Raw genomic sequence first — 25448 nt, 5'->3', positions numbered from 1 at the left:
TTGGCTGCAGAAAAAAAAAATGTTAGGCTTAAATTTGTAAGCATATTTTATGAGAGAGCTGGCATTACCGTATTTACTTGGCTGTAATGCGAGCCTTTTGTAAATTTTGCTACCTGAAGTCGACCTTCGCATTACAATCGATTCTCATCGATTGCACCCAATTCTCATCAACGACTGCAGTTTTGGCCATTTTGTGATCTATGTTGGCAACATGTGCCAGATCCATATGGATCCACTACAAGCCACTACAAGCCAATTAACTACAATCTGTCGTGCAGCGCTTTGCCTTTGTTTTTGCGTCGTACTGCATGGTTTTCGTTGCCCTCAAGTGTTTCGAAGCATATTGCTGATTTCCTCACAGAACAGCATAGCCGCCTTACAGCGGTGAGTGTTGAACTGGTACAGCTCAAAACAATCGACGTCGCTTAACAGATGGGTCTCCCGTGAAGTTTAAAGTAGCAGAGGTGGGCATCTAGTCACAGTGTTTAAAAAGAAATGTGCTTTTTCATGTTTCCGCAGGCTTCGCATGAGTACTTTAGTACTGGCTCCTCTTCTTCTTTTTTTGCTCGATGTGACAAAAAGTCAGTCCTCGTGTTCCTTCCTCAGTTTTATTTTTTCTTTCTGGATGCAATTAAAAGTTGCCACTTGCGTTAGAATTGCGGGCGCATTACAATCAAGTAAATATGGTAATAAAGGGAAAAAACAAGAAAGAGCAGAGTCGTAACCCACCCCATGGCACGATGAAGACGCCGTCATTACAAGGTCCCTTTCGCCCCTCCCCCTCTAGGCAATCAACAATGGATCTGTGGAACAGCTTTCACGTCAGCCTCTTCAATAAACAGGTTGAAAGTTGCGAGACTTCGTAGTGGTCCACTACGCGCAAATTGATGGGAACACATGATGAAAACACAAGTGCAGGCAACTGGGTACAGGCGTCCCTGGTCGAGTGCGGACCCTTGAAAGGATAATGCACGCCTGGAAAGCTGCCTCTACCCTAGCGACACACCCCTGACCACAGCTGGCAGGGCCCCCAGTCTCCCACGACCCAGCATTGTCAGAGGGCAAAAAGGTCCGGCGGCATGTCCTGCCACAGTGGACCAGTTGAGCATCGACTGTGGCTGTGGAAGTCACCATGTGCATTCGTGGGCCAAGGTGCCACCCAGCACCTACCAGTAAAATAGGAACAAGCGAATCCCGTGGAACGGGGCAGATGCAAAAATGCAAATTTCGGGGTTTTTTTTGCCATGTTGCCTTCACGTGTTCCCCTCCCCGTCAGTTTGCGCACAGCTGTTCGTAAGACAGCTTTTACAGCCAGCCCTTTCACTAATTCACTGCTTTATTCACCACTAACACTTTCCCCCTGAAAGCACATCTATGTTTTTATCACTCAGCAGCAACATTCACACCCCGTTAGTAGTATATCGTTATTCTGGCACCAATCAGTGTACAAATCCTCTTCCTTTGCCACCTGTAACTAATGCCATGTGGTGCTGAGTAAGTAAACAAATAGTACCAAGCCCCCCTACCAGTGAAAAGACACCCAGGTCGGCGTCCGCCATGGCGTCCGTCAAGCTCCCCAGCAGTCTTTGCAGCTGGGCGCTGCTGCTGGCATCCTCCGGCCCGTGTTCGGTTGAAGCTCGGCCATGCTTCTTGGCCACCATGAGGCAGCGGTGGCAGCCCAGGATTAGGTGGCCCTGCTCGCAACAGCGGACGGTGCACAGACACTCATGCCGGCTTGCTTTTAAGCAACACACACAGGCAAGGAGGCCAAAGACTTCTCGACAGATCTTATGCTAAACGTGCATCGGCAGGCAGTCCCAAACACATCATATCTGAAAAAGGTTTTTGTTTTAAAAAGTGCGAAACGTGCACAAAAATCACAGGTACGGCAAAAATTTAATAACGTCCCAAAGGGCTTCTCGTAATTTCTCTCATTTGCAGCTTCAGGTACAGGTTAACACTGAGCCTTAGAATAGGAGATTACGTTACCTGGACTACAGAGTGTGCAGCACAAGTATTTGCTGGACAAAACAGTCAGAGGGCCTTTAAAGGGACATCAATGTTTGGGTAATATTTATACAGTAGACTCCCATTAAGGCTACCTCAGTTAGGACCAACTCCATGGTTAAAACGAACAACACTTGTGCTCTCCTGTAACACCCTCAATGCAAAAAACCTTCGCTTATGACAAATTTCTTATAATAAGAACAAATTTTCACAGTCGCTTCGAGTTCTTCTAAACGAGAGTACGCTGTATTCGTGTGATGGCAGTAATAACAGACGGCTCTAGCACAATCTTCCTTCAAAAATTTTCGAACCACGCTTCTTCACCAAGGCAAAGCATTCATCGATATTGAAACTGAAACCAAGCCTGTTGTGTAGGTAGTCAGACTGCCTGTCTGGCAACATTTAGTAAGCTGAAAGTTTGACTAGTACTATATACAGTGTAGACCATTAATAATGTAACTGCTTATAGTGCGGCACCGCATACAACGCGGCTTTTCCTGGCGACTGGTAGGCCTCCCATAGAACTCAATGCATAAGAGCACAAACTAATGCGGTGGTTCGAAATGCAATACCGTTTATAGCGCGGTTTTTTGGCAGGTCCGCTGATTGACCGGTACAGCTGGGCCATCGTTTTAGGGTCGCAGGAAATTAAAAAAAAAAAAACGATTTTCCACCATCATGCTTTCTTCAGCACTTTTCTAACATAGACATAGAAATTAAAAAAAAAAAGGACACCTTTCAGCTCACATGGTCCGCTTGCACTCGCATGACAACCACAACTGCCCTTGCTGTCAGCCCACCTCCGAGGATAGCGATCCCTCCACACCCACCGGGCGTGTTAAGTTGTTGTGATTAGAACCTTGTGCAGATGAGCAACCACCCATTTCTGTTTCGATCTCTGGAGATAGCGAGCCGAGCCGTGACGCCGGGGGTTTTCACAACTTGTATGTTGTGCTGATAAGCAACCGCCTTCTGCACTGCGAACGCGACGCGCGAATAAAAAAGTACAATCTGGCGCGCATTCTTATCCAGTTGTCTCGCCAGCATAAAGGACCAGACCCATGTGTGAAGGGCGACGCGTATTTGCACGCGCTTCCTCTCTGGAAACCGGTTTGGAGAGGGAAAAGGACCGGAGAGGGACCGATTTTGGGAGAGGGACCGGTTTTGGAGAGACATGTACTCTCCGCACATGTGGCTGGCTGGGCTGCGTCCCTCTCTGCGGCATCCGTTCTTCTAGACGGTAAGAATGCCGGTCCCTCAAGACGTAAATACAAAGCATAAGTTAACGCCATGCTCGCTGTTTGTAAGACCCTGATGTGTGGGGGGGAGGGACTAAATAAAGATTGTACATCTGTTTTTAAGTGGCACTTGTTTCAGTGATGATACACAATGAATGTTTGAACGGTAGCTCGCAATGTGGTTGTACAGTACACATTCCTGGATACATTCCTGGATCCTACGATTCCCGGTTCATAACTAGGGACCCTTAACAGGCACTGAATACTTGAAACAAGGGCGTTTTTGTTTTTTGGCTCTGTCCCAAAAATGGCTTTGGCAGCAGCGAGGGTAGAACCTCCACCCTTGCACTTAGAGGCACGGTCTTGCCCAATTCCACGTTGCCCGACAGACATCCTGTTCAATGGTATCCTCACTGTTACAACTCGTCACTCCACCATTAGATTAGACTGCATGCCTTCAACCGTAGAGTGTCAGGGAAATTTGTCACTGTAATCATGTGGTGTTGCGAGAGCCAGCACAGCAGACTCTCCTAATTGGCTCGGCTAGCCACTTCGCTTCTCTTCACTCGTGAAGCCAAAATCAACTAAAGTGGCGAGACTTCTTTTCTTGCTCCCCTTGCATGAAGCTTCCAAATGATTCCTGACGAATACTAAATCTTTTGCAGCTCCTAGTTCATATTAATAAAGCAACTTGACTTAGCAATTTACAATAACATTCCCATTTTTTCTTGCAGCTACAGGAGGCACCCTTTGAGCCGGTTCACAAGCTGTGCCAAGGGCAAGTGGAACGTTCCTCCCCAGCATACAATGGCACGCTCGCCCAAGCACGGCTTCCTTTGGCACGCTCGCCCAAGCACGGCTTCCTTAGACGCCAGTCATGCATTAGTGCGGAACTGATGGTCTTCAACTGGAGTGCCGTTTAATGGTGTCACGTGACAAGACTAGCCGACGTGGACAGACCAGGGGTTCTTGCAGCGCTGCCTGGTCCATGTTGATCTGGACCACGCCAGCCAGCTGGATAGGTGGCCGTGCGTGTCTGCTGCCCTCGTGGTACTTCTGCAACTGCAACCAGAGGGAGGGAGAAATAAGGGAAGGGGGAAAGCCCACCCGCTGGGACTCAAAGCTGAGGGGCACTTTGTCACAAACTTCCTCCTAGGGCTTTGCGCCTCCTTGTATCCTTATCATCTAAGAGCAATACAGCGCCTCTGAGTTCAAATGCAGTTTTATTTGAGCCAGGGTCAGCTCCGATGTGTGTGCTTCAATGTGGCAGTGGCCCGACAGAGGGTCATACAAAAAGGTTGGTTGGTTGGTTGTAGGGTTTAACGCGCCGACGCAACGAAGGCGATGAGGCGCGCCGTAGTGGAGGGCTCCGGATTAATTTTGACCACTTCGGGATCTTTATCGTGCACCGAAATCTCGTACACACGGGCGTTTTTGCTTTTCGCCTCCATCAGAAAAGCGGCCGCCACGGCCGGGAATCGAACCCGCGACCTCGTGCTCAGCAGCGCAACGCCTTAGCCACTAAGCCACCGCGGCGGGTTACAAAAAGGTTAGTAGACAAGTTGTACCCCCCTGTTTTTTAACACGAAAGTGTTTTATGCCGGGATCCACGAAGATCTGACTGACGTCAAACCCGTCACGAAGATGACATCGTCAGAAAAGTTTCATTGATGCGACCGCGCCAGGATTCGAGCCGGGATCTTTGTCGCCGCAACGGGAAGTGTCAGACGCTTTACCCACTGCACTAGGAGCTGAAGCACAGATGGAGGTATGAACGCACCATAAATCCTTCCTGTATCCTCCTCCAATTAGATGGTGCTGCCGTCTCAGAGAGGTTAAGCGAAGTATTGCATCACAATGCTAATGTGCGCCGACAGTTGGTTAGTGCCAGCTGAGCTCGTCACAACACAACTGTCTGCCGTACACTCCACGGAGCAGGAACGCGGTGGTCGCACATTTGCCAAAGCGACGCACCAGCACGTCGTCGCTCGCCAAGCACACCCACAAGACAGGCCCGCAAATAATGCTCTTTCGCTGCAGCAGACTGCGAGTTCACCAAACGATTCGCTGGCAACCCGTTCGGTTTCGTTCGTATGGTTTGCGAGCGCGTGTAGTTTCATTCGGGTTTACGCAGTGCTAAAACGTGTGCAATCCAGTGTCTAATGTTGATACATCTGGCGGTGCCATATCGACGAAATATAAATAGCGATGTGCAAGATCATATCGATGCAGAATAAACATTCAACTGATCCTTTGAAGGTACATTTTACTTGTGTTTACCGATTCCTATGAAAGCGGGATCAACCACATTTTTTTTCTCATGTTGGTGCGACTATTGACAGCATTGGCAAGTTCCCAAATGGTCTTGGCATCGTGCTATTCGCAAATGGTCTTGGCATCGTGCTATTCGCACAGTGAAAGTGCATTTCAAAATTCTGAGCCAAAGTAGTGACCAAAGAATGTCGCGCACAACTGCGCATAATTAAATCTAAATCCAATTGTTCGGGGGTTCACCACCATGCTACTGACTGAGTAAGTGAATAAACTTTATCTTCCCAGTTTAGCAAGGGTTGCAGTCCCCTGCTTTGCCCAGGTGACTGCTAAACGCGTGCCACGAGGAAGCACCCGGGCCGTACCCAGAGGGGGGGGTTTGGGGGTTCAAACCCCTCCCGAAACCTTTCCAGGCAGCCCGTAGGCAGTACTTACTGTTGCTTTCAGCAAAACTACCTCGTTCCCAAAATCCATAACCTTCCCCCCCGAAAAAAAATTTCTGGCTACGGCCCTGGGAAGCGCCAACCTGTAACAACCCAGCACCGCTGCCGCAGTACAAGGCCTTCTGATTTTTCTGCCTTACAGTAGCAGCCGTAAAGAGATGGGGTGGAACAAGAGATGGGGCGGATATCCATTTAGGTTTAGGCGGCTGGCTCTCTCCAAAGCAGGCAATTTAAAAAATTCCCCCGCATTTCCCCGAGGGGGAGAATGTGAAAGTGCGAATGCACGGTTGTCGGCCCGCTTGCGGCGCTTGCGCTCGGCCCCCGCAGCCCACCGCCTCGCCGCCTTCTCTTCCATCTCTTCCATCGGGTTTGTAGTATCACGTGTACACCACGCAGTTATCAAGCCGCTATAACGCCGCTGAGTCGCCAACGCACGCCGCTGACGACGTAGTTTGAATGCGTTAAAGATATAAGGCGCGTTACTAACACTGATATCAGCGTCGCGTCCGTGGCTTAGTCGGTAGAGCGTCGCGCTGCGGCCGCAAAGTCCTCGGATCGAAACCTGGCGCCGGATGCTGTTTTTTTTTTTTTTTATATAGAGAGGAGGACTGCGGACGCCGCCGCCGCCGGCGGTGGAAGGTTTGGGGTCGCTTATAAAGTGCATTCGCACTTAAAACGCTGTTTCGTGCTTGGAATGCCTTTTGGGGATTCACCTTGGACTTTAAGATAGGCTCTGCGCAAAATGATGAAAGGTTGGGTAAATAGGAATGCCTTCTGCAAGAATAATTCATTTTTTTCTTCCTCACTCCACCAGCAAATCAACAATCAGCACGGCCCTTTTTCAATGCTGAAGTATCATTTCAAAGACCCTTGCTGAAATCTAGAGGCACAGCACATTGTTTCAACAGAGCCAAACTCACCTTTGAGAGCATCACCTCAAGAACAGCTTCGGTGAGGTTGACATTTTGGTCGATCACTTCCGGGAAACCCTGGAAAATGAAAGGCTTTTCTGGTGAGTGCTTCACTCATTGGTGAGTCACGAAACTTTGTACGCATTAGAGGGGTATGCGAGACCTGCACAATAAATCTTCAGATCGGCACCAGAGAAAAATTTTGCAGAAAACAGGTGGTGCTAGGGTATTCACCTGATATGCAGGCATGTTTCTTTTTTACTTACATTTGTACGCAAACCGTTTTCTCCTGATGTCAACACCCAACAAAGCAAGCAGAATAAATGTGCTTAAACCTTTGCCTATACACATGTGGCACTGTAGATGACCGCAGTAAATTATTAAGTTGTGTTAGTGCCGTGTGCAGTACTAATTAAACCCCTCCATAAAGGAGCCATGAAGAGAAAACACAAGTTTGGTTCATTCGAAAGATTGCCTCGTTAGAACCATACTGACACCACTTTTAACGCAAACTTCGCTCAAATAAGCTACATAATTAGGAAAAAAGGTAATGACCATGCGACCCACCAGCTCATTTCCCGCAACAGAACCTATGATGTCACACTAGAATGCTCTGCGATTGGCGGAGACCGGCAAAAGCAAACGCAAGTTAGCAGGGCTTACCAGTTTGCATAGTGAGCTATATGCCCATTAAACATACTGCACATTCCTTTTATGACACTAAGAACGGTAGAGTAAACGGTTGAAGTTCCGAACAAACACGCAAACGTGTACGCCAATGCGTACGAAACTACTGCTGGCCGAACTCGACATATCAGCGTCGCCACAGTCGCGCAGACGAATTTTCGGGTTCGAGGCTCTTCGGGGCCAACGAACCGTCCCAACACGCACAGCCGCGACCTTGCTTGGTATCTTAACCTCTTGACAGGAGGTTGGCCATCATATCACCAACCAGCAAAGGTAAAAATAGAAACGAGGGGAGTAAGGAACAGCAAGCAGCGACGAGATAGTGCCAGTCGTCGCAGAAGTTTCGGAATGGTGTTGGCTTGCTGCTGCCGTTACGAGCTCGTTTCCAGTTTACAACCACTGAAAACTTCAGTTTGTTCGAGTACTTTACAATGAAATTTCGTTGCTGCGTCCTGAAATGCCCATGTAGTACGGGCAAATCGTCGAGGGAGTGCGACATCCCCGCCGGTGAAGAGATCTCCTTTCATGTGCTGCCCAACGACGAACCTCGGCGAAGCAAGTTGTTACGTTTTGTGAACTTTGCAAATGGAGGAGAAAGGGAGCTAAAGGAAGTACGAGTGTGCTCGCTTCATTTCCGACGAAGTGATTACGGCAGGGAACCTTACGTTAGCTCACTCCAGGGACATGCTGGCGCTCGTCGCCGACTTCGTCAAATCGCCGCAAAGCGCTCTGAGCTTGAAAAAAAAAATACCGTACACACCGCGCATTGCCGCTCGTATCTTTCTGGTCGGAGCAGAGAGCTCGCGCGAACGGCTTTCCATACACGACACCGGCCAACTGGCATAAGCGATACTGCTACTGAAATTGAACTGTTATTAACCGTAATACGGCACATACGTGCCAGTCTGTATTCGTCACTCGCGACGGGGCTGACGAGGCAGCGGTGCCGACGGCCTGGCGTTCGTCTGTTGTGGGTATCGCGGAATGGTCGCTTTCGGTCCATCAGTGTATCCCACAATTCCTACCGCTCGTGCAGAAGCATTGAACGTTCAAGTGGTGTGAGGTTGTTAAATGCAAGCCCGAGCTCCTCGGCGAGAGTTTTGTTGTCCGGATCACGCAATTCCATGACTAGGGCTGCGGGTGCACTAGGTTTTACTAGTATTTTTAAAATGGTCGCCGTCTCGGTTTCGGCACGACTTCCGGTTCCTGTCTGACTCCCGCGTGTGGGTGCTATATGGAGTCGACATACTAAGTATCTGTTTCATGGACCGGCTTGTATGACGCCATTGTTCACGTCATGAAATGTGCGATTTAGTGGGAGATTTAAAAATTTGACTTCAAATTGCCTCATTTCTCGGTGAATAAAGCATCATTTGCTTCCGGGAAAGCGCTTGGGGTACTATGAAACACCTGATCTTTCGAATAAAGCAAACTTTTGTTTTCTCTTCATGGCTCCTATAAGCCCTATACAGGTTTCTGACATTAATGCACTTTCTTCTAAGCTAAAGGCACAGGTGACATGAAGCTATCTAATCTGATTGATTGATTATGAAATTTAACGCGCCAACGCAACGCAGGCGATGAGGCGCGCTGTAGTGGAGGGTTCCAGATTAATTTTGACCACATGGGCATCTTTAACGTACGCCGAAATCTCGAACACACGGGCATTTTCGCTTTTCGCCTCCATCAGAAAAGCGGCCGCCGCGGCCGGGGGAATAAAGTCCGCGTCCTTGGGCTTAGCAGCAGAACGCCTCAGCCACTAAGCCAGCACTAAGGTGGGTAGATATTTAATCTGTTCAAGCAAGAGGCCATCCTCAACACATTTTGGCTTCAGGAAGAACACACCATCAACATATCCGGAATGTATAGTCAGGTGAGTACAGGCATGGACAAACGCAATGTGATAACGAAACTACAATCCAGAACACACAAAATTTAAAAATGCTGCCGAACGAGGTCTGATAATGGCATACTATCGGCATAATTTGGGAAGCCACATTTCCCAACTTTGCCACGCGTTGACTTGGCTTGCACGGAAAGAGATTGTGCTACTCGTTTGTCTTGGTCCTAGTTTTGTGATCGCGTTTCCCTTGTCCACGACTGCACATCTGCGGCATTACTAAAAGCTAGTCCCCAACTGGTCTTACGTGACCAATAAAACTGGCCATACGCAAAGGGAGGATTTCAAAAGTTCAAATTTAGTGCAGAGCAAATAAACACACATGTGGTATAATTCCAAGTAAAATGGCTTAACAATCCCTTCTACCTCATCATGCACTTTTGTTGTGAATTTAAAAACGCCTTCAAAAGGCTACTTGCATAAAATCTGTGCCGGGTGTAACTCCACCTAGAAGGTTGTTAACAGAGGTGTGGAATTATTCCTAACTGCACAGACATTATTCGCTATTCAATTAAATTTGCGGCGCAGTTTTGCCCTTTGAGGTATCTCAAGACTTTGGATATTCTGAACTTACGAAAAAATATAGAGTAATACTACATCGACTTTGTAGAACATGTGAGCATGCCCCACGAGGTTGGCTTTCGTGCATAACGCAGGAGTTGTTGGAGAAAGCCTAACACGTGTAATACCCAAGGAGGTTGTATAAAACTTCTGGAGTGGAGGCCGCCCATAGCGGGCAACGCGGGGAGGTGAAGCCGGGCGAACCGGTCGGCGGCCATATTGCCGTGGGTAGAAAAGGCGCTGCGCCGGCAGGGACGCTGAAGTGCGGTCGCGTTTTTTTTGGCTTTGCAAGGGAGAAAACGATGGTAAGCTAGTATATCGATTATGATATTTGAGGGCAGACTGAATTTTGCCTTGCGCGTAAGGTTTTGACGTAAGATATGGTTCAAGGAGCGAGTTCGCCTGTGTATATCTTACGGTGGTCAACAGAGCTGTCGATGCGGGAAAACGCGCAGCGCTATGCTAAAGGCACCACCCCTGATTTTATTTCAATAAACGTTTATTCGGTATAGCTAAGGCTATAGACGCCCCCTTAACATTAAAATTACCTCATGTTGCGCGCCATGGCAAGAGATTCCGTGTTATAAGGTCACTATTAGCCGTGATTTCACGCTGGAAGTGCGGGACACGCGAAAGCGCGATTATTTGACGCTTGTTTCTTTTATCGGCGTGGCTAGGATTAATGAATGCTTATTCATTAATGATTAATAAATAATAATGCAGTAGCGGTTCGAATGGTTTTTAAGCAGTACTGCAAGAATCATATCCATCAGGATATTGCAATCTTTATATGTAGTGCAAATGCATGTTTTCTGGTTTAAACAACATGCCCAGTTTTGCCCTTGCCGAAGACCAATAAGCACGAGCTTTTGATTGATTGATTGATTGATTGATTGATTGATTGATTCATTGTGGGGTTTAACGCGCTGACGCAACGCAGGCGATGAGGCGTGCCGTAGTGGAGGGCTCCGGATTAATTTTGACCACCTGGGGAATCTTTAACGTGCACCGAAATCTCGTTCACACCGTAGTTTTCGATTTTCGCCTTCACCAGAAAAGCGGCTGCCGCGGCAGGGAATCGAACCCGCGTTCTAGGGATGAGCAGCACAGTGCATTAGCCACTGAGCCAACGCGGCGGGTCTATTTCCAGCTTTTCAACCATATTTTGCGAAATGGATTTGGCACACACTGAAGCACATTAAAGCAGGTTTTTTTTTTTTATTCCGCGTGCACTTTACATAAGGCGTGGGACTCGCATTGACTTTATTTTTCAAATCCAGATGGTTACTTCATTGGATGCACGACTATATTAACCAAGCACGTTGGCACAATAGTGGCGTGCTATTGATAAGAAAACTACTCGCATGCAGGAGATTACTCAATCACATTCACAACCTCGTTGACCGCGCAAGTTCGGACGCGAGCAGCGTGCTATTGATAAGAAAATCATGTGGACGAAGAACGCGGAAGAGCATTGCGGTGCATCAAAAACTTCTACGAAACAGCGCTAACGTGAAACGTCAGTGCATTCACGTATGGCCGAATGTAAAAGAAATATATTAAACAAGAGTGCCTTGATTTTTGACGGTAACTGCCTTAGCAATACTCTGCATTTAAATTAGCGCGGAAAAACAATTTGCGCCCCACATATTTACAAACATGTGATTTCGTGCAGCCAAGCGACTACAGGACCACCACAACTACGAGCGAAAACATTCGCATATCTGCGTAAACAAGCGCGTACGGTATGCTCAGTAAGCGGACGGCAGGTGCTACGGCAAATTTTCCCTTTACATCACGCACAAACGGCGGGCAAATGTGCACTCATAACGTTATAATTCTAGTAATGCCATCGAAACCCAAAACAAACAGATACCCTCAGTACTTACAGATGAAAGGTGATCCCCGACGCCTTCTTCGCGCGATTAGCGCAGCCGAACGCGACGCACAAGCAGACCATTTCTGCTTTCCACACCTTTGGAGCATCCATCCGCGAACGAGGATCGAACGAACACGAGTTCTGCTCTTTGGCAAGAGAGAACTCGGAAGAACGACACATGGGGCAGAAAAAAATGTCATTGCGTCTACTGTTTATTTTAGTTGTTAGCGCCCAAGAATGTAAATAATTACCAGATGTGTGCGCCCCCGGCGCACGCACGGGCGACTTGCGAAGCGCCTAACTAGAAACACGGAGAGGGGAGCATAACCGAAACCACATGCGGCGAAATGAACGCGCGCAAGAAAAGCCCAGTGCGCTTGAAGGTAGCCGCATGAGAGAATCAACTTGCAAAACAAAACAAAAGAAAACAAAAAAGAACGGAAGCAAAAATATAACGTAACCCGCCGCAAAAACAAGTACATTATACGACGAATGCAATGCGTCTGCTACCGCGGAACGAGTTTTCTACCCACGGCAAGATGGCGGCCGTCGGCGTCAGTTTTCGAGCACCATCTCCACTCCAGAAGTTCTATACAACCTCCTTGGTAATACCCCTGTCACACGGCAGATCTAATGACATTTAGAGGAGATGTCATTGGGTCTAAATGCCATTAGTTCGACGCTTCACAAGAATACCAAATGACATTTGCGGCGAATGTGAGGCGGTATTGTCGGGCCACATTGTGAACTTCAGCCTCTTTCCTTAGAGTTAGGGTACATCCCCATGCTACGTGGGGCGCATTGGAGTCCCCAAACATTGTAAGTCTGTGGCATTTTGTAACTCTCAAGACGGAGCGATTAGGTTGTCAAGGTTCCCAAGTTTGTCCGAGGGTGGGCTGTATATGTTCATATAAACAGGCTCTTGTGATTTTTCTTTGGAGGTAAAATTTCAGCTACGGTGTTTTCAATCCTATGTTGGACGGAATGCTGCTGCGTCGTGAGGTATTTCAAAGTTAGGATGGCTGTGCGGGTCCTGCCTTCTGCTATGTGTGTTTCATATCCCCGCAACGTTAACGAATCTGTCCCTGTCTCTTGAAGGGCCAGGATTTCCGGTTTTTCCTTTTCAGTTATTTGTGAGAGATTACGTGTCTTTAGCCTAATTGTTCTACAGTTCCATTGCCAAATTTTGAGTCGTCGATCCGCGCTGTTGTCGTAGAAGTTTTGAGAGGAGCTATACGTCGTCATTGTCTAACGTCTCCTCCACTCTCGCTTCTCTTCCCGGGTAGCTTTTGGGCTTTTTACGAGCTTTGTCCTTTTCTGCTATCAGGGTTCGTACGGACTTCAAAAGCAAAAATTCAAGGACTTTCAAGGACCAGAAAGCACATTTTCAAGGTCCCCATATAATGTTTTATCTGGGATTATTTATAACTTTTTCAACACAATGCAAAATTTTATTGCCCAATGCCTAAACATAATAATGCAAATTTAAATAGGTGCTAACGGGTTCGTGAATGCTCCCTCAGCTTTATTTTTTATTTCATAGTCAGTATTTAGAGGTTTACCTTTTTTCTTAGTGTTTTGCTGAGGCTGTTTGATTTCAAAACTTAGTTCATGTTGCCTGCATCTCCTGCTTTGTCAGCAAGAGTATCAGCTGAAATTAACTCAGCAAGTGTTGCTGCAAGGCAGGATGAACTATGTACACGTCCACCATTTGCACGTAAAAGCAAATGCAGATGAAGCGTATAAGGCACAGCAAACATGCAATGAGCGCCCGTTCAAAGACTAGATGGAACATGCAAGATAGAGAACAGAAGCCGGCTTTCATTGGAATGTATGTGGCATGGATTCTATTGACGAGTGCTGCTCCCAGTTGCATTATAATAATGAGAATCCACCGAAGTCATAATTTCACGCAATACACTGAAACTTGATTGTTACAATGTTTCTTTACATTTTTAACACCTAAAATCCACGACAAACACTTCAAATTTTTGTGAAAGACAGGGCCACTGGTTCTCTCCAGAAAAATCAAGGGTTTTCAAGGACCATTTAAAAATTCCAGGACTTTCCAGGCATTGAAATTGACACTCCTAAATTCAAGGGTTTTCAAGGTTTTCAAGGACCTGTGCGAACCCTCTCTATGGTGGTAACTCTTCGATCTAGTTCGGTCTTTTCATTTATGATAGTGGCCATTGTGTCCTCAATTTTTCTTTGGGTTTCCAGGTTTTCTTTGAGGGTGGTGCTAATATTCTGAATTTGTCTGGATTCGCTCGAACATTTGTATTTCCATCAGCTGGAACAGGCCCTGATCTTGCTTCACCTAGTTGACTTCTTTGTCTTGTCCAGCTTGGTGTAATTTCATTCACTTTATTTCTTTCATCATTTCTTCCATGTACGATCTCGTCAGCACATGTTCTTTCATCAATTCTTTGGCAATTCACGTGTTCTCTTCAGCATTATGCCTGAGTGCTTCGAAGGAAGCAGGAGAATTGTGCAAGAGGAGGGAAGTGTTAATCTGAGAACACCACTTTGTGCACGTCTCCTTCATTACTGTCCTGATGAGCGTATGATCTACGCCTGGAGAGCGATCGTGATGGCGATCGCGACTTCTTACAGATCCTTTGACTTGAGCGAGAGTGCAATCTGAATCTCGGATTAGTGGAAGGGGATGACCCGCTACTGCTTTCTTTCAGAAAGCCTGGGGGCACCCCCGTTGGTTGCAGCCATGGCTCTATTTAGGCTAAATGAGTTGCAGTTGGTCTCTAAAGAAGCCGCTGACCAGGGGGCTTTTCTGCTTGTTTGATACCATGCCTGCCGGGTGCGCAGTGGGGGTGGGGGTGGTTTTAACTGGCACCTGCACTCTTTCCCAGCGTCTCATGTGGTAAGTTGCAGAGCTTGCAAGTCGGGTTGCAGTCGTGTTCCGCGTTTTTGGGCTTCTTTCCACACTTCCAGCACAGTTCTGGTTTTGCCGAAGGGAAAACATCCTGCCTATGTCCAATATCTCCGCATGCCTTGCAGTATTGCACAGATTTACGGTAGGGGCGGCATCTGGCTATTGTTCCCAGTACCTTTATGTAAAAAGGCAGATATGGTCCCTCGAAGTGTATTATGGTTGCTGACGAGTTTCCCAGTCGTCTGGCCGATACAATTTCATGGTGTTCTGCCGATGTGCAGTCCATTATGTTGTCATTGGTTAGCCAATCTGTAATTCCTACCACTACGCCCGCACTCGTGTTGGGCAGTGGTTTAAGATAGGCAGTAAAGGTGCACAGGTTTGGGCCTACCTGGAGTTGTCTGATCACTGTGAGGTGATCGATCATATCCTCGTGCGCTGTGCTTGCCACAAGCAGATTTTGGGCCCTCTGAACTTGAGTACAGTCTACGCTCGTTACAGCGGATCCGGCAACAACGGACTTTCGCTTACAACAGACCATTTCTGTTGGTTTGTCTGGTCCCCATGCATTTTAAATGGAGTCCACTCCGCTCATAACGGACCCGCTAGAGCAGACTATCGGATACAACAGACTAAATATTAGGCGAAAATTGTTTCGACTGAACGTTTATAGTGGACTTCCGTGGGGCCGGTACCCAATGTGCTTTTTTTTGTTTATTTTGGCAAGAAAACTGTTATGTCTGGCAACATTGCTGGCCGCCGGGTCGTTGGCGCAGCCAAGCCAAGCCAGTGCCAGTGGCTTTTTTTTGTGCGACCAGCGGCATGAGCGGCAGGGTAGCTGATTTCGCTGTTTGGATAAATTAAGCGTAATTAACGCTGTTGAACATGGGTGAAAAACTGCCAACATCGCCAGAAGTAAGCAGACGATCCGCTCTACCGTCAAGAACAAGGCCACTGCCGATAAACGCGACTTCGGTGAGATTGAAAACAGGGCTATCGAATACTCGAAGTGGTGCATTCGGAGGCGAGTCTGCCCTCATCAGTCTTTTTATGTAATAAAAACTCTGGTTAAGTGAATTTCGGGTTTTATCATTCCCACACATGCATCGTTCCCGTTCTGTTCGGTGAAAAAGGTAAGAAATGCTTCAAGTAGGGGGGTTGTTCCCGATCCATTGTGCGCAATCTGCCAGTAACCGTGCGCAGTCCAACTGGTCTAACTTTCAATTTTACAGCTGTCCGTCATCAGATTATTTCATTACAGCTGTTTCAATGACCAGACTAAAATCGCTAAAAATGTAAGCTGCCTCGAGGGAATGTCAGGCAGCGATCCGATTTGTTGACAAACGGTTTCGGGAAAACCTGCCTCGTCATGAGGGGATTTAAAAGAGCCTAGCTAATGCTGATGGCCACGCCTGATGTTTTATAGCTGGTTAATAATTGCGCCTAGTTATATTCTTGCTTTATTTGCTCAGCTCATCGTGCGCCTTTACACACTTGACCGCATGCGCTGGGCCTTTTCCAAGTGCCGGTGCTAAGCTTTGGAAACGGTGTTTACGCGATTCTTTTTGCCCTCGCGGGAACGCTGTGCAGAGGTGCTGCAGGCATGTAGAAAGAACAAGGTGTACGTACTATGCATATGCAATATCGTCAAAGTACCCACTTTAAGGCTCATACCCCCCCCCCCCCCCCCCCCCCCCGGTCGGATACTGCATACTTCGGCTACAGCGGACGTTTTTTTCGATTCAGAGGGTCCGTTGTAACGGGCATAGACTGTAACTTTGTTCACGAAGTCTTGAAGCGGCATGTCTACGGCTCTTGCCATTGCGAGGGCAGCGTCGGAGTCCTTCCATTTAGCGAGGTGAAGCCCGTGCGTTGGCCTGAAGACTATTTTGTAGTCAATCTCTGGCAAAGGTGGTGACCTGTTGCCCGTGGATTTCACTGTTCTCCTGGGTGGTTTGCCGATGCTCGTACTGGGGCTGCTGGCAACTTTTGAAAGGCTGTTGATCCCTGCAGCGGTTGCGGACTTTCCCTCCTCCTCTTTTTTCTTCTCGGTTGTGCTGCGTCTATGCACTTCTTCCATCCATAGCCTTTGGTAGACTGTTCTTCCGCTGTCTGCATCGAAACTTACTTTGACGGCGTTGTTTCCGCCTTGGTCTACGGTCTCTGGCGTTTCGTCCTGCATCTCCCCCTCTTCTTCTTGGGTCATCCCTCCCTCCGGCGATAGCACGTTGGAGCAGTACCAAGCGACCACAAGCTCACTGGTAAGCGGCGCACCCGGCCACGAGCGCCACGTGCACCGCGGAGCTGCTGCCTGGCGAGCCGGGGCTTAGGCCACGTCGCGCACTCGGGTGATCAATTATTGTAGCTAGTCCACGTACCAGTCAGTGCTTGATGTCCGCAAGTTCTTTGTCACTTGGAGAGTTCAATAATTGCTCACAGACAGCAAACTGGGATAACTGCACTGAGTAGCAGGAGCCCATCTGAAGCACGCCTGCACACTGTGGCCCCCTAGCGGCTTTCCTCTGGAAGCACTCAAAATCGGCCATTTTTCTGCGGTTGCTAAAGAGTTAAAGGGACGCTGAAGTGAATTTGTCAAGCTCCCGTTTTTGCTTGCACTGCGTAGACTGGCTCAAATTAGCACACTTTTCATCGTTTATCCGGTTGACAAATCGGTAATTATTTTACAAAGCGCGAAAGAAGAAAAACTACATGCGCGGTTTGCGGCGGCCGCACCAACTAAGGCTGTGACGTTGAGAGGAGGGGCGCCGTGATTGGACGATGCCCAAGGTTAGCAATCACACAAGTTTCGGTTTTGGTTCTGTAAAACATAACCAATGGCTTTGTTGGATGGGCATTCTCAATATCTCAGTAATCATCGTACCGCGCTTCTGCCATGTTGTCGGCTGTAAAATGCACAAGATAAGCCTCCCAGGACGGCTTGTAGTCGTAGCATTCACTAGCCAAGACCTACGCAGTGCATGAACGCCCTCCGCGTACCCGCAGACGCCCAAATGTCATGCACTTTTCCCCTATATTTGGAGCTTGCCTCCCTCATGCCTGTATCGTAAAAAGCGTGTTCGCACCAGGCCAAGGGTCTGTTCATTCTGGCCTGTGCCCACTGCCTGCAAGCAGTCGGTGCTTATGGCAACAGCACGCCAACGAGAACTCGATAGCGCGCCAGTGCCAGCCTGCGCGCGTTTTGTGAACTAGTTCGTGTAGCCATGAACGTTGCGGCCCCAAAAAAGGTGAACTCAATATAGAAAACATCGGCGGAAAACAAAAAATTTAACTTACAAAAAAAAAAAGCACGTACCCGCGGGGATTCGAACTCGTGACTCGCAAAACATTTGGGGTGAGACACCTAGCGCCCCAAACTGCTAAGCTACGGAGCGGGACGCGAAAGCCTTGCTAATATAGGGTATATATTGTACAACCGGTTTACACTTTTATTTAGTTTTGGCATTTCAAGCCGCTTAGGTGACTATTTGTTGTACTGCGATCGTGCAGTAAGTGTCGCCCGAGTTTCCACAGTAGCTCACGTCTAGCAATTGCATTTCGTAGATGGAAAAGCGTTTGCAGATGCGTAGTCGTGCTGCTGACCGCTGTGCTTGTTCGCCCAGCGGCCCAGCGCAAAAAAGTGCTTCCCGCGCCCTAGTTTTACGCTGTACGGTAAAAATATCAGTTGATTTTATTTGCTTAGTACCTATATTGACTTCGCTGACTCTTCTCCCGCCTTCAAGAGGCCTTATATTTTCCTACTGGCGTACCAGTCAGCGAAGCGTCGCATGTGCAGCGCTTGTGTGAAGCGACCTTGACTTGGAGCTAGATACAGTGTACAAACAAACCAAGTAAAGAAAGGCACATTCTTCCATTCACAAACGTGTCCTGGCTTCGTTTCAACTAAGCGAACGAATTGCGACCAAGCAATTTTTTTTTAACCTCCTTGATTGCGACGACCCGCCGGCGGCCGGCGGACGAAACGCTGGGCCGACTGACTCTGTCGGCCGGGGAGCCGTGCAGTAGCGCAGCCGTGGCGCAGCCAATTGCCAGCTCATCCCCTCCTGACGTCACACGAAAACGCCACAGAAAATGGGCGAGCGTAAAGAGAGGACGACAGCGTTTTCGAATTAGTTTTTCTACTAAATAAAATCGCGTAAACGCGCCTAGAGTGGTCGAAACATGGCCTGGGGACTCCGGACTACAATTTGCGCTAGTAATCCCGCAATGTTTACATATCACTTCAGTGTCCCTTTAAGGCGAGCCCCCCAAGTAATTGCTGGATACAAGGCTTGGCTGCCACGTCAAGCAAACCTCTGTCTTGACTGCTGTTCCCCACAGACCTGCGATAGCACTGCGAGGGGCTTTGGGGCACCGAAGCTCTTGGCAACGAATGAGCGAATCCCACAGTGCCCCCCTACCCACCTGGTAGAGCAGTTGTCGCAGCGCCCCCTGCTGGGTGAGGCTCTTATTCAGGAGGCCCAGAAGTTCCGCACAGAGGGAGCGGTGGCTGCCGGGACCACTGGGCTCCCCCGCCACCTGCACGCACAGCTGCACGCATTCGCGGGTGTGAGCGGTCAGCCGACCCCTTATGGTAACACTGAACAGCCCTCGAACAGCCCTGGTGCACCACTGGTGTGACCTGTCCAGAATACGTTTCTACCCAGCACGACGCTGCGCCGACCAGTCGAATGGGCAGACTCGTTACTCCCTCTGAATTACTGAACTACCACCTGGTCGACGACTACTACAGGTGGCGTGTCCCTTTCACAGACCATGCTAGCATCTTTTGCCAGTTGTCGTTTAGAGCCATTTCGTGGAGCTTTCACCCCTAACAAGGCAGGCTTACAAGCGCCAAAGCCTAAAAGGCGGACCCTGTTTCGAAGGGACCCACGCGCACCCTCGGTAGCTGGGCTGTCACATTGCCCTCGCACAACTCAGGGATGCACAAGCAGTTCTGTACTTTCTGTTGTTCATGTTGTAGAAAACAAAGAAGTAGAAGGCATGAACGAGGTAAGGTCCGCTTCACATTAACATCAAGAAATCGACCCACTTGGGAGAGGGAAGAGGATTAGGAGGGAATGGGAATGCACAACCAGTGTACTCTCTCACATTCGTTTCCACCCAAAATACAGGCATCACCCCCAGATGCATGAAATTTTTGATGAAAGGGCAGGGGCCATTGCAGGAACCTTTACAAAAGTACGACTGAGGGGCACAATTTCTCAACACAATGGCTGTTACGTTGCATTGTGAGCCAGGCAATAGGGTAGCAGTGTATCCACCAGGAAACACAGTAAGCCAGCAAGCAAAGCCCACATGAGGAGGTTCGTCCAATGGCAGTGGTCAACTCGGAGCAGAAGCTGTCCAGCCGGCTAACAGTGGGGGCCAGGGATAAGTACAACCCCGCTCTCTCCACAGTGCTGCAAAAGGAAACAGCAACCGATGCCAGGTGCCTGCCTCAAAAGCTCACTACACAGCCTAGCCCTAGTCAACGGTGTGATGACGAGTGGTCGCAAATTATTTTGACCATCAGACGACACAGAACGGTTTCCTCCACGAGAGGGTAGGTCGCCACAGCCTAGCCCTTTTGCGAACGAAGTGGCTACCAATATCTGGAGCCGCTCGATGTTACGATTTGTGTGCCACCAATATCTGGAGCCGCTCGATGTTATGATTTCTGTGCACATGCCACACTGAATAAAAGGGTGGCTCTCGCTTTTCGGCTCGCAAACTGCTGGTGTACGTCGTCTCACTCTCTGCGGGCTCGGGCCTCTCTACACTCCTGCACAATCATTTGGCGACCAGCCACGTGACCCCCGTCCACACAGCAGAGAGGCACAGCATCTCCCATCAGCTCCCAGGACTGTGCACCCCATCATCATCATCATCACCACCATCACTATCACCACCACTACCACCACCACCATCACCAGCCTATCTACGCCCACTGTTAAGCCAACTGTTAAGGTGCATTGCAGGAACCAAGCCTCTCCCGTTGACCTCCACCCGATCCTGTTTTGAGTCCACTCCTTGCCCCCGAATCTCCTTATTCCATCTTTCTATACGATCACTGGCCTTCCCCTTCTCCTAGACCCGTCTCTGTTACCCCATAGAGGCCCACCACTTGTCATTTCAACTCACTACATGGCCCACCCGAAGCCCACAGCATTTTCTTTATTTCAACCATCATACTCTACTGCTCTCCATAAGGAAGGGCGTCAGACAAGGAGGCACAGTCTCTCCAATGTTATTCACAGCATGCTTACAAGAGGTGTTCAGAACATTGGATTGGGAACAGGTGGGAGTAACCCAGTAACCTCAGATTTGCTGATGACGTTGCCTTGCTAAGTAACTCGGGGGACGAATTGCAAAGCACGCGTACCGCACTGGACAAGCACAGTAGAACCGTGGGCCTGAAAATTAATATGCAGAAAACTAAAGTAATCTTTAATAACCTCGGGAGAGCACAGCAATTTGAGGTAGGTGGCATGAGGCAGAGATAATCAGAAGGATAAGAATGGGGTGGAGTGCATTCGGCAGGCATTCTCAGATAATGAATGGCAGCCTACCATTGTGCCTGAAGAAGGAAGTGTGACAGCTGCATCTTACCGGTGCTCGCCTACGGGCCATAAACTTGGAGGCTCACTAAAAGGGTTCAACTTAAATTGAGGACGACTCAGCGAGCCATGGAACGGAAGATGATTGGTGTAACATTAAGGTACAAGAAGAGAGAGTCAGGGAACAAATGCGTGTTAAGCACATATTTGTAGAAATTAAGAACAAGAAATGGGCGAGGGAAGGGCATGTAATGCGAAGGCAAGATAACCATTGGTCATTAACGGTAACAGAGTGGATCCCTAGAGAAGGCAAGCGTGGTGGGGGGGTGGGGTGGCAGAAAGTCAGGTGGGCAGATGCGATCAAGAAGTTTGCGGGGATACGTAGGTCCCACTTAGCACAAGACTGGGGTAACTGGAGATCTAGGGATCTAGGGGAGAGGCCTTTGCCCTGCAGGGGGCATAGACAGGCTGCTGCTCCCCAATGCAAAAAGCTGGGTTCCTGTCCCCGAGCGTTACTCCCATCATCCTTTGTTGCATGTCCCGTTGTGTTCAGCAAGGGGGAAAAGAGCTCTTCTTCACTGGCCACAGGGCAACAGTCATGCCTCCTAAGAAGAAAGTACGAACGAGCAGCGATGGGCAACGGTGCAGTCCGCCCTGCTCACCTGGCTCAGGCTGAAGTCCCCGTGGTGGCCCCCCTCCGCAAGCAGCCGCAGGTTGCGCAAGAGCACCAGTATGCCCGACACAGCCACCTTGCGGCACTCCAGCTCCCTGCACGCGCAAAAGAGGGGAGCAGGGGAAATGGAGGGGTCACGGTGCACCTGCATGCACGCGGTATCCCGCTGGGCAGGTGCACTGCTAACACTGAGCACACTCTGGAAGTAAAGGGCACTTGATGCCACCTTCTCTGTTTTCACACCCTAACGGTGCTGCTTGCACTGCTGCACCCTGTATAGCACTCAACATGTATTACCATATTTACTCGACTGTAACAGCGAAGCTTTTTAGCAAATCGCAATTTTTCGTGTCCACAGTTAAAAATACCGAGAAATTGCTGAGTTCGCGCATGTGAGCGCAGGCCTCGTGGCGACCGTCTGAAAGTTAACAAAACCAAGAAAATGCCGAGCACATGTGTGTGAGCACCACACACAGACCGCCCAGCGTCCCCAGCGCACATTTGTCAAGCAAAGCACACCCACTTAGAGTGAATGGCTGAAATTGACAACAACAAAAAAAAACCTCCAGCGTTTGTTGTAATCACAGCAATGCTTGCTCAGAATGAAAAACACATCATAGTGTATGCCCCTCCAAGGCTATGACCAATAATTATCACTTCCAAAAAAAATGAAAGAAGCTCACACTTATAGCAACACAGATAGAGTAAAGGTCGTTGAAGCAGCGAAGAAGCAGCAGATTGGCTGCGATCGTGGAACTAAACTGCCATGATGGTCGTGAATATTGCCTACAGCTTCACTCCCTTCAAGTCTTACGCATTAGTGTGAGCGTTCCTCATTTTTTTGTTTTCTCATTTTTGCAACCTGAAGTCAACTCCCACATGACAATCGAATACTGAAATTCAAGTTGCCTAAAAAGTGCAGTGATGCCCCCATTTCTCATCAACAGCTCGTGGGAATCGTGGAGAACCGCAGCCCGCGATCCCGAGCCGGTGCGCGCTTCAGGAGAGACAAGTTGCGCTGAAACCGGCACCCGTATGGCTTCCGAAACGTCTCTGTGTTTTCACCTTGACTTGGTCAGTGGCCGCATCTTCGTCCTCATCAGGATACCTGACCAGACAAACTTTCGTCGAACTCTTGACTACCAGCTGGAAAGGTTTCCGTGGTTGCTAATTTCGTCACAGAACGAAGCAATTGCATTATGGCGGTCAGTGCCAAACTGATACAGCTGAAAACAATCAATGCCGCTCGACAGATGGACCAGTGAACGAAGTTCAAAGCATCACTACTCAATAAATGTGCTTTTAAATAAATAAATAAAAAGCATCAATAAATGTGCTTTTCCACTCTTCCGCTGGCCTCGCACGAGTACTTTGGTGGTTTTCTTTCTTTCATTCTTTTTGGCGCGACAGAAAGTTAATTTTTGCGGTTGCGTTACAATTGAGTAAATACGGTATATGGTCACAGTATGTATATAGACTGCCAAGCACAGCCTGCTTATCGATAAACCAGCGGCTGTCAACCATGAGTATGTCAAGGACCCCCTTTCGGATGGCAAAAGTGATGGCGGAACCCATGCTAAAGGATGCTGATCCGTGCCATAAGGTCAAACAATTTGCCCTCTAAGCTAAACTCATACACAGCCTCGTGCGACTCTGGCTTCTCTGCATGGCTGGCATGTTGCGCAGGAAGCCAAGGATACTGAAACCAAGTTTTGGTGCTAATATCACCACACAGTTTGCTTCCTTTACTCAACAAAATTACCGTGGCACATACTTGAATTTGATCCCATTTATCCCAATTTCGGAACAGCACACAGAGCGGCGCGCCCCAGCTAGACGCCAGCGTGACATCAGCCCGTGGCGGGGAACAGGAGGTGACATAGGGACGTGCCTCCAACGTCGGGCAAAAACTCGTGACATCACTCCACGTAAGTGGGCAGCAAACTAGGTGCACACTCGCAAACTGATGAACATAGCAGGGGTGAGACAGCCCAGCCCAGTCAGATTTGGGAGCAGTTTTTGGAGCAGCGAAATCTCGATTTTGGAGCAGAAGAACCTTGATTTGGAGCAGAAGAACGACATTTATTGTGTCACCTTAGGAACCTAATAAATCAAATGTTTGGCAACTCAGTGGAGGAAAGTGCACCTTTTAATCGGTTTTGAATGTACATAACACTTAAACAGCCTTTCAATGAAGTTTTTTCTACTGGAGTGTCACAAGGTACGAATTGCCCTACTTTTTTACAAACCATTTCTAAATTCTTCGGCTCTATGCACAGATAGCGTGGAGCGCCGTTGAGAATATCGAATTTAAAAACTAAGCTATCGTAAGGCATTTTTTGCATAATGTGAATGCGGAAATTGTTATTTTTGTGATCCCAGGCTGGGCTTTACACAGAAGTGTTGAGCTACGGCAAAAGTTGTGGAAAGCAAGGCGACGTCGTCGCACCCCACCAGCCCTCCCATTTCAATCCCCAAGGTACACGTTCACTGGGATCGTAACTTGAGTAACGTTGGTATGTTTAGCCACCTCCCTCCTGGCATTAAATCTCACTTCAGATAGATGAACCATTATTAATAGCGTGCAGTAATAGCGCCCGTCCCGCTATCGGACACTGCTCGAACATTTTGCGGCGATGTAGCCTGCGCCGCCAGTTCTGCATTGCCGATCGTTCCATTCCCACCGCTTGCAAGCTCTCTGTCAAAAGCAGCAATAACTCTGCGTTTTATAACACCGCAATGAATCCGAAATTTCCCTTCAAGCAAGCGCTGCGCCTCACACTCAAGGCCGACACATGGCGAATTCGCGGGCACCACGTTGTTTTTGATGAACTCCCGTCTTTCAAGTGGCTCAACTTCCCGCAGCAGATCAAACGACTAAATGGAAACCCAGCCACTCCAGATAACCAAAACCACGGTAGAAATCGGCGAATACAACTCTGCCTGAACCACGAGCAACTGTCCGCCCGGCGGCCATGTTTCCCAGTCTTTACCACACCAAGATGGTGGCGCCGATCGAGTAATGTCATTCCGGAGATCCAGCGCTCCGAAAATTGCTGTGTTCACATTAACTTGCACAAGTAGTTTGTCGCCTCAGTACACAAACCCATAAGTATTTTTTTACAGGACTTCACAATGGTTTTCGATGGGAAAACTTTAAAAACGGACAGAACATAACATGTGCAACCCAACATGGTGACTTTAGAAAAAGCTATCTCTGGGACCATTTTACGCGGTTTTTTTTATGGAATGTTCAATTAATTAGTTAAACCTTTACAAACAGCCTCACCTTGGGGGTGCTGGAAAATTATGCCGTCAGTAAGCATTTTTCCCCACTGAAACTGACGGGAGCGTTAAAATCCTTGGCTCTCAGACTGTTTTGGAGCAGTCTGGCACAATTTTTGCAATTTTCAAGCTTTTGGAGCAGC

The 25448-nt window shown here is 48.5% G+C and overlaps 1 protein-coding gene across 2 annotated transcripts in view; it reads right to left on the bottom strand.

Annotated features, from left to right (window-relative positions):
- The window catches only part of Fanci (Fanconi anemia complementation group I), a 94686-nt gene that overhangs the window by 44464 nt on the left and 24774 nt on the right, over positions 1–25448 (bottom strand). The window contains exons 13-17 of one of the 2 annotated variants that reach the window (XM_077707713.1): positions 22010–22115; positions 19213–19338; positions 6880–6948; positions 4206–4307; positions 1527–1694 (exon numbers count right to left, since the gene is read on the bottom strand). In XM_077707713.1, coding sequence (XP_077563839.1) covers positions 1527–1694; positions 4206–4307; positions 6880–6948; positions 19213–19338; positions 22010–22115 — 571 coding nt within the window. The remainder of the gene's footprint in view (positions 1–1526; positions 1695–4205; positions 4308–6879; positions 6949–19212; positions 19339–22009; positions 22116–25448) is intronic. The other variant, XM_077707714.1, reaches the window with a different exon arrangement.

Source organism: Haemaphysalis longicornis, unplaced genomic scaffold (assembly GCF_048455015.1).
Source record: "Haemaphysalis longicornis isolate Haplotype H1 unplaced genomic scaffold, Haemaphysalis longicornis Haplotype H1 scaffold_4, whole genome shotgun sequence".
NCBI lineage: Eukaryota > Metazoa > Arthropoda > Arachnida > Ixodida > Ixodidae > Haemaphysalis > Haemaphysalis longicornis.
Note: the sequence above shows the minus strand (reverse complement) of the source record. Positions and strands in the feature narration are given on the sequence as shown.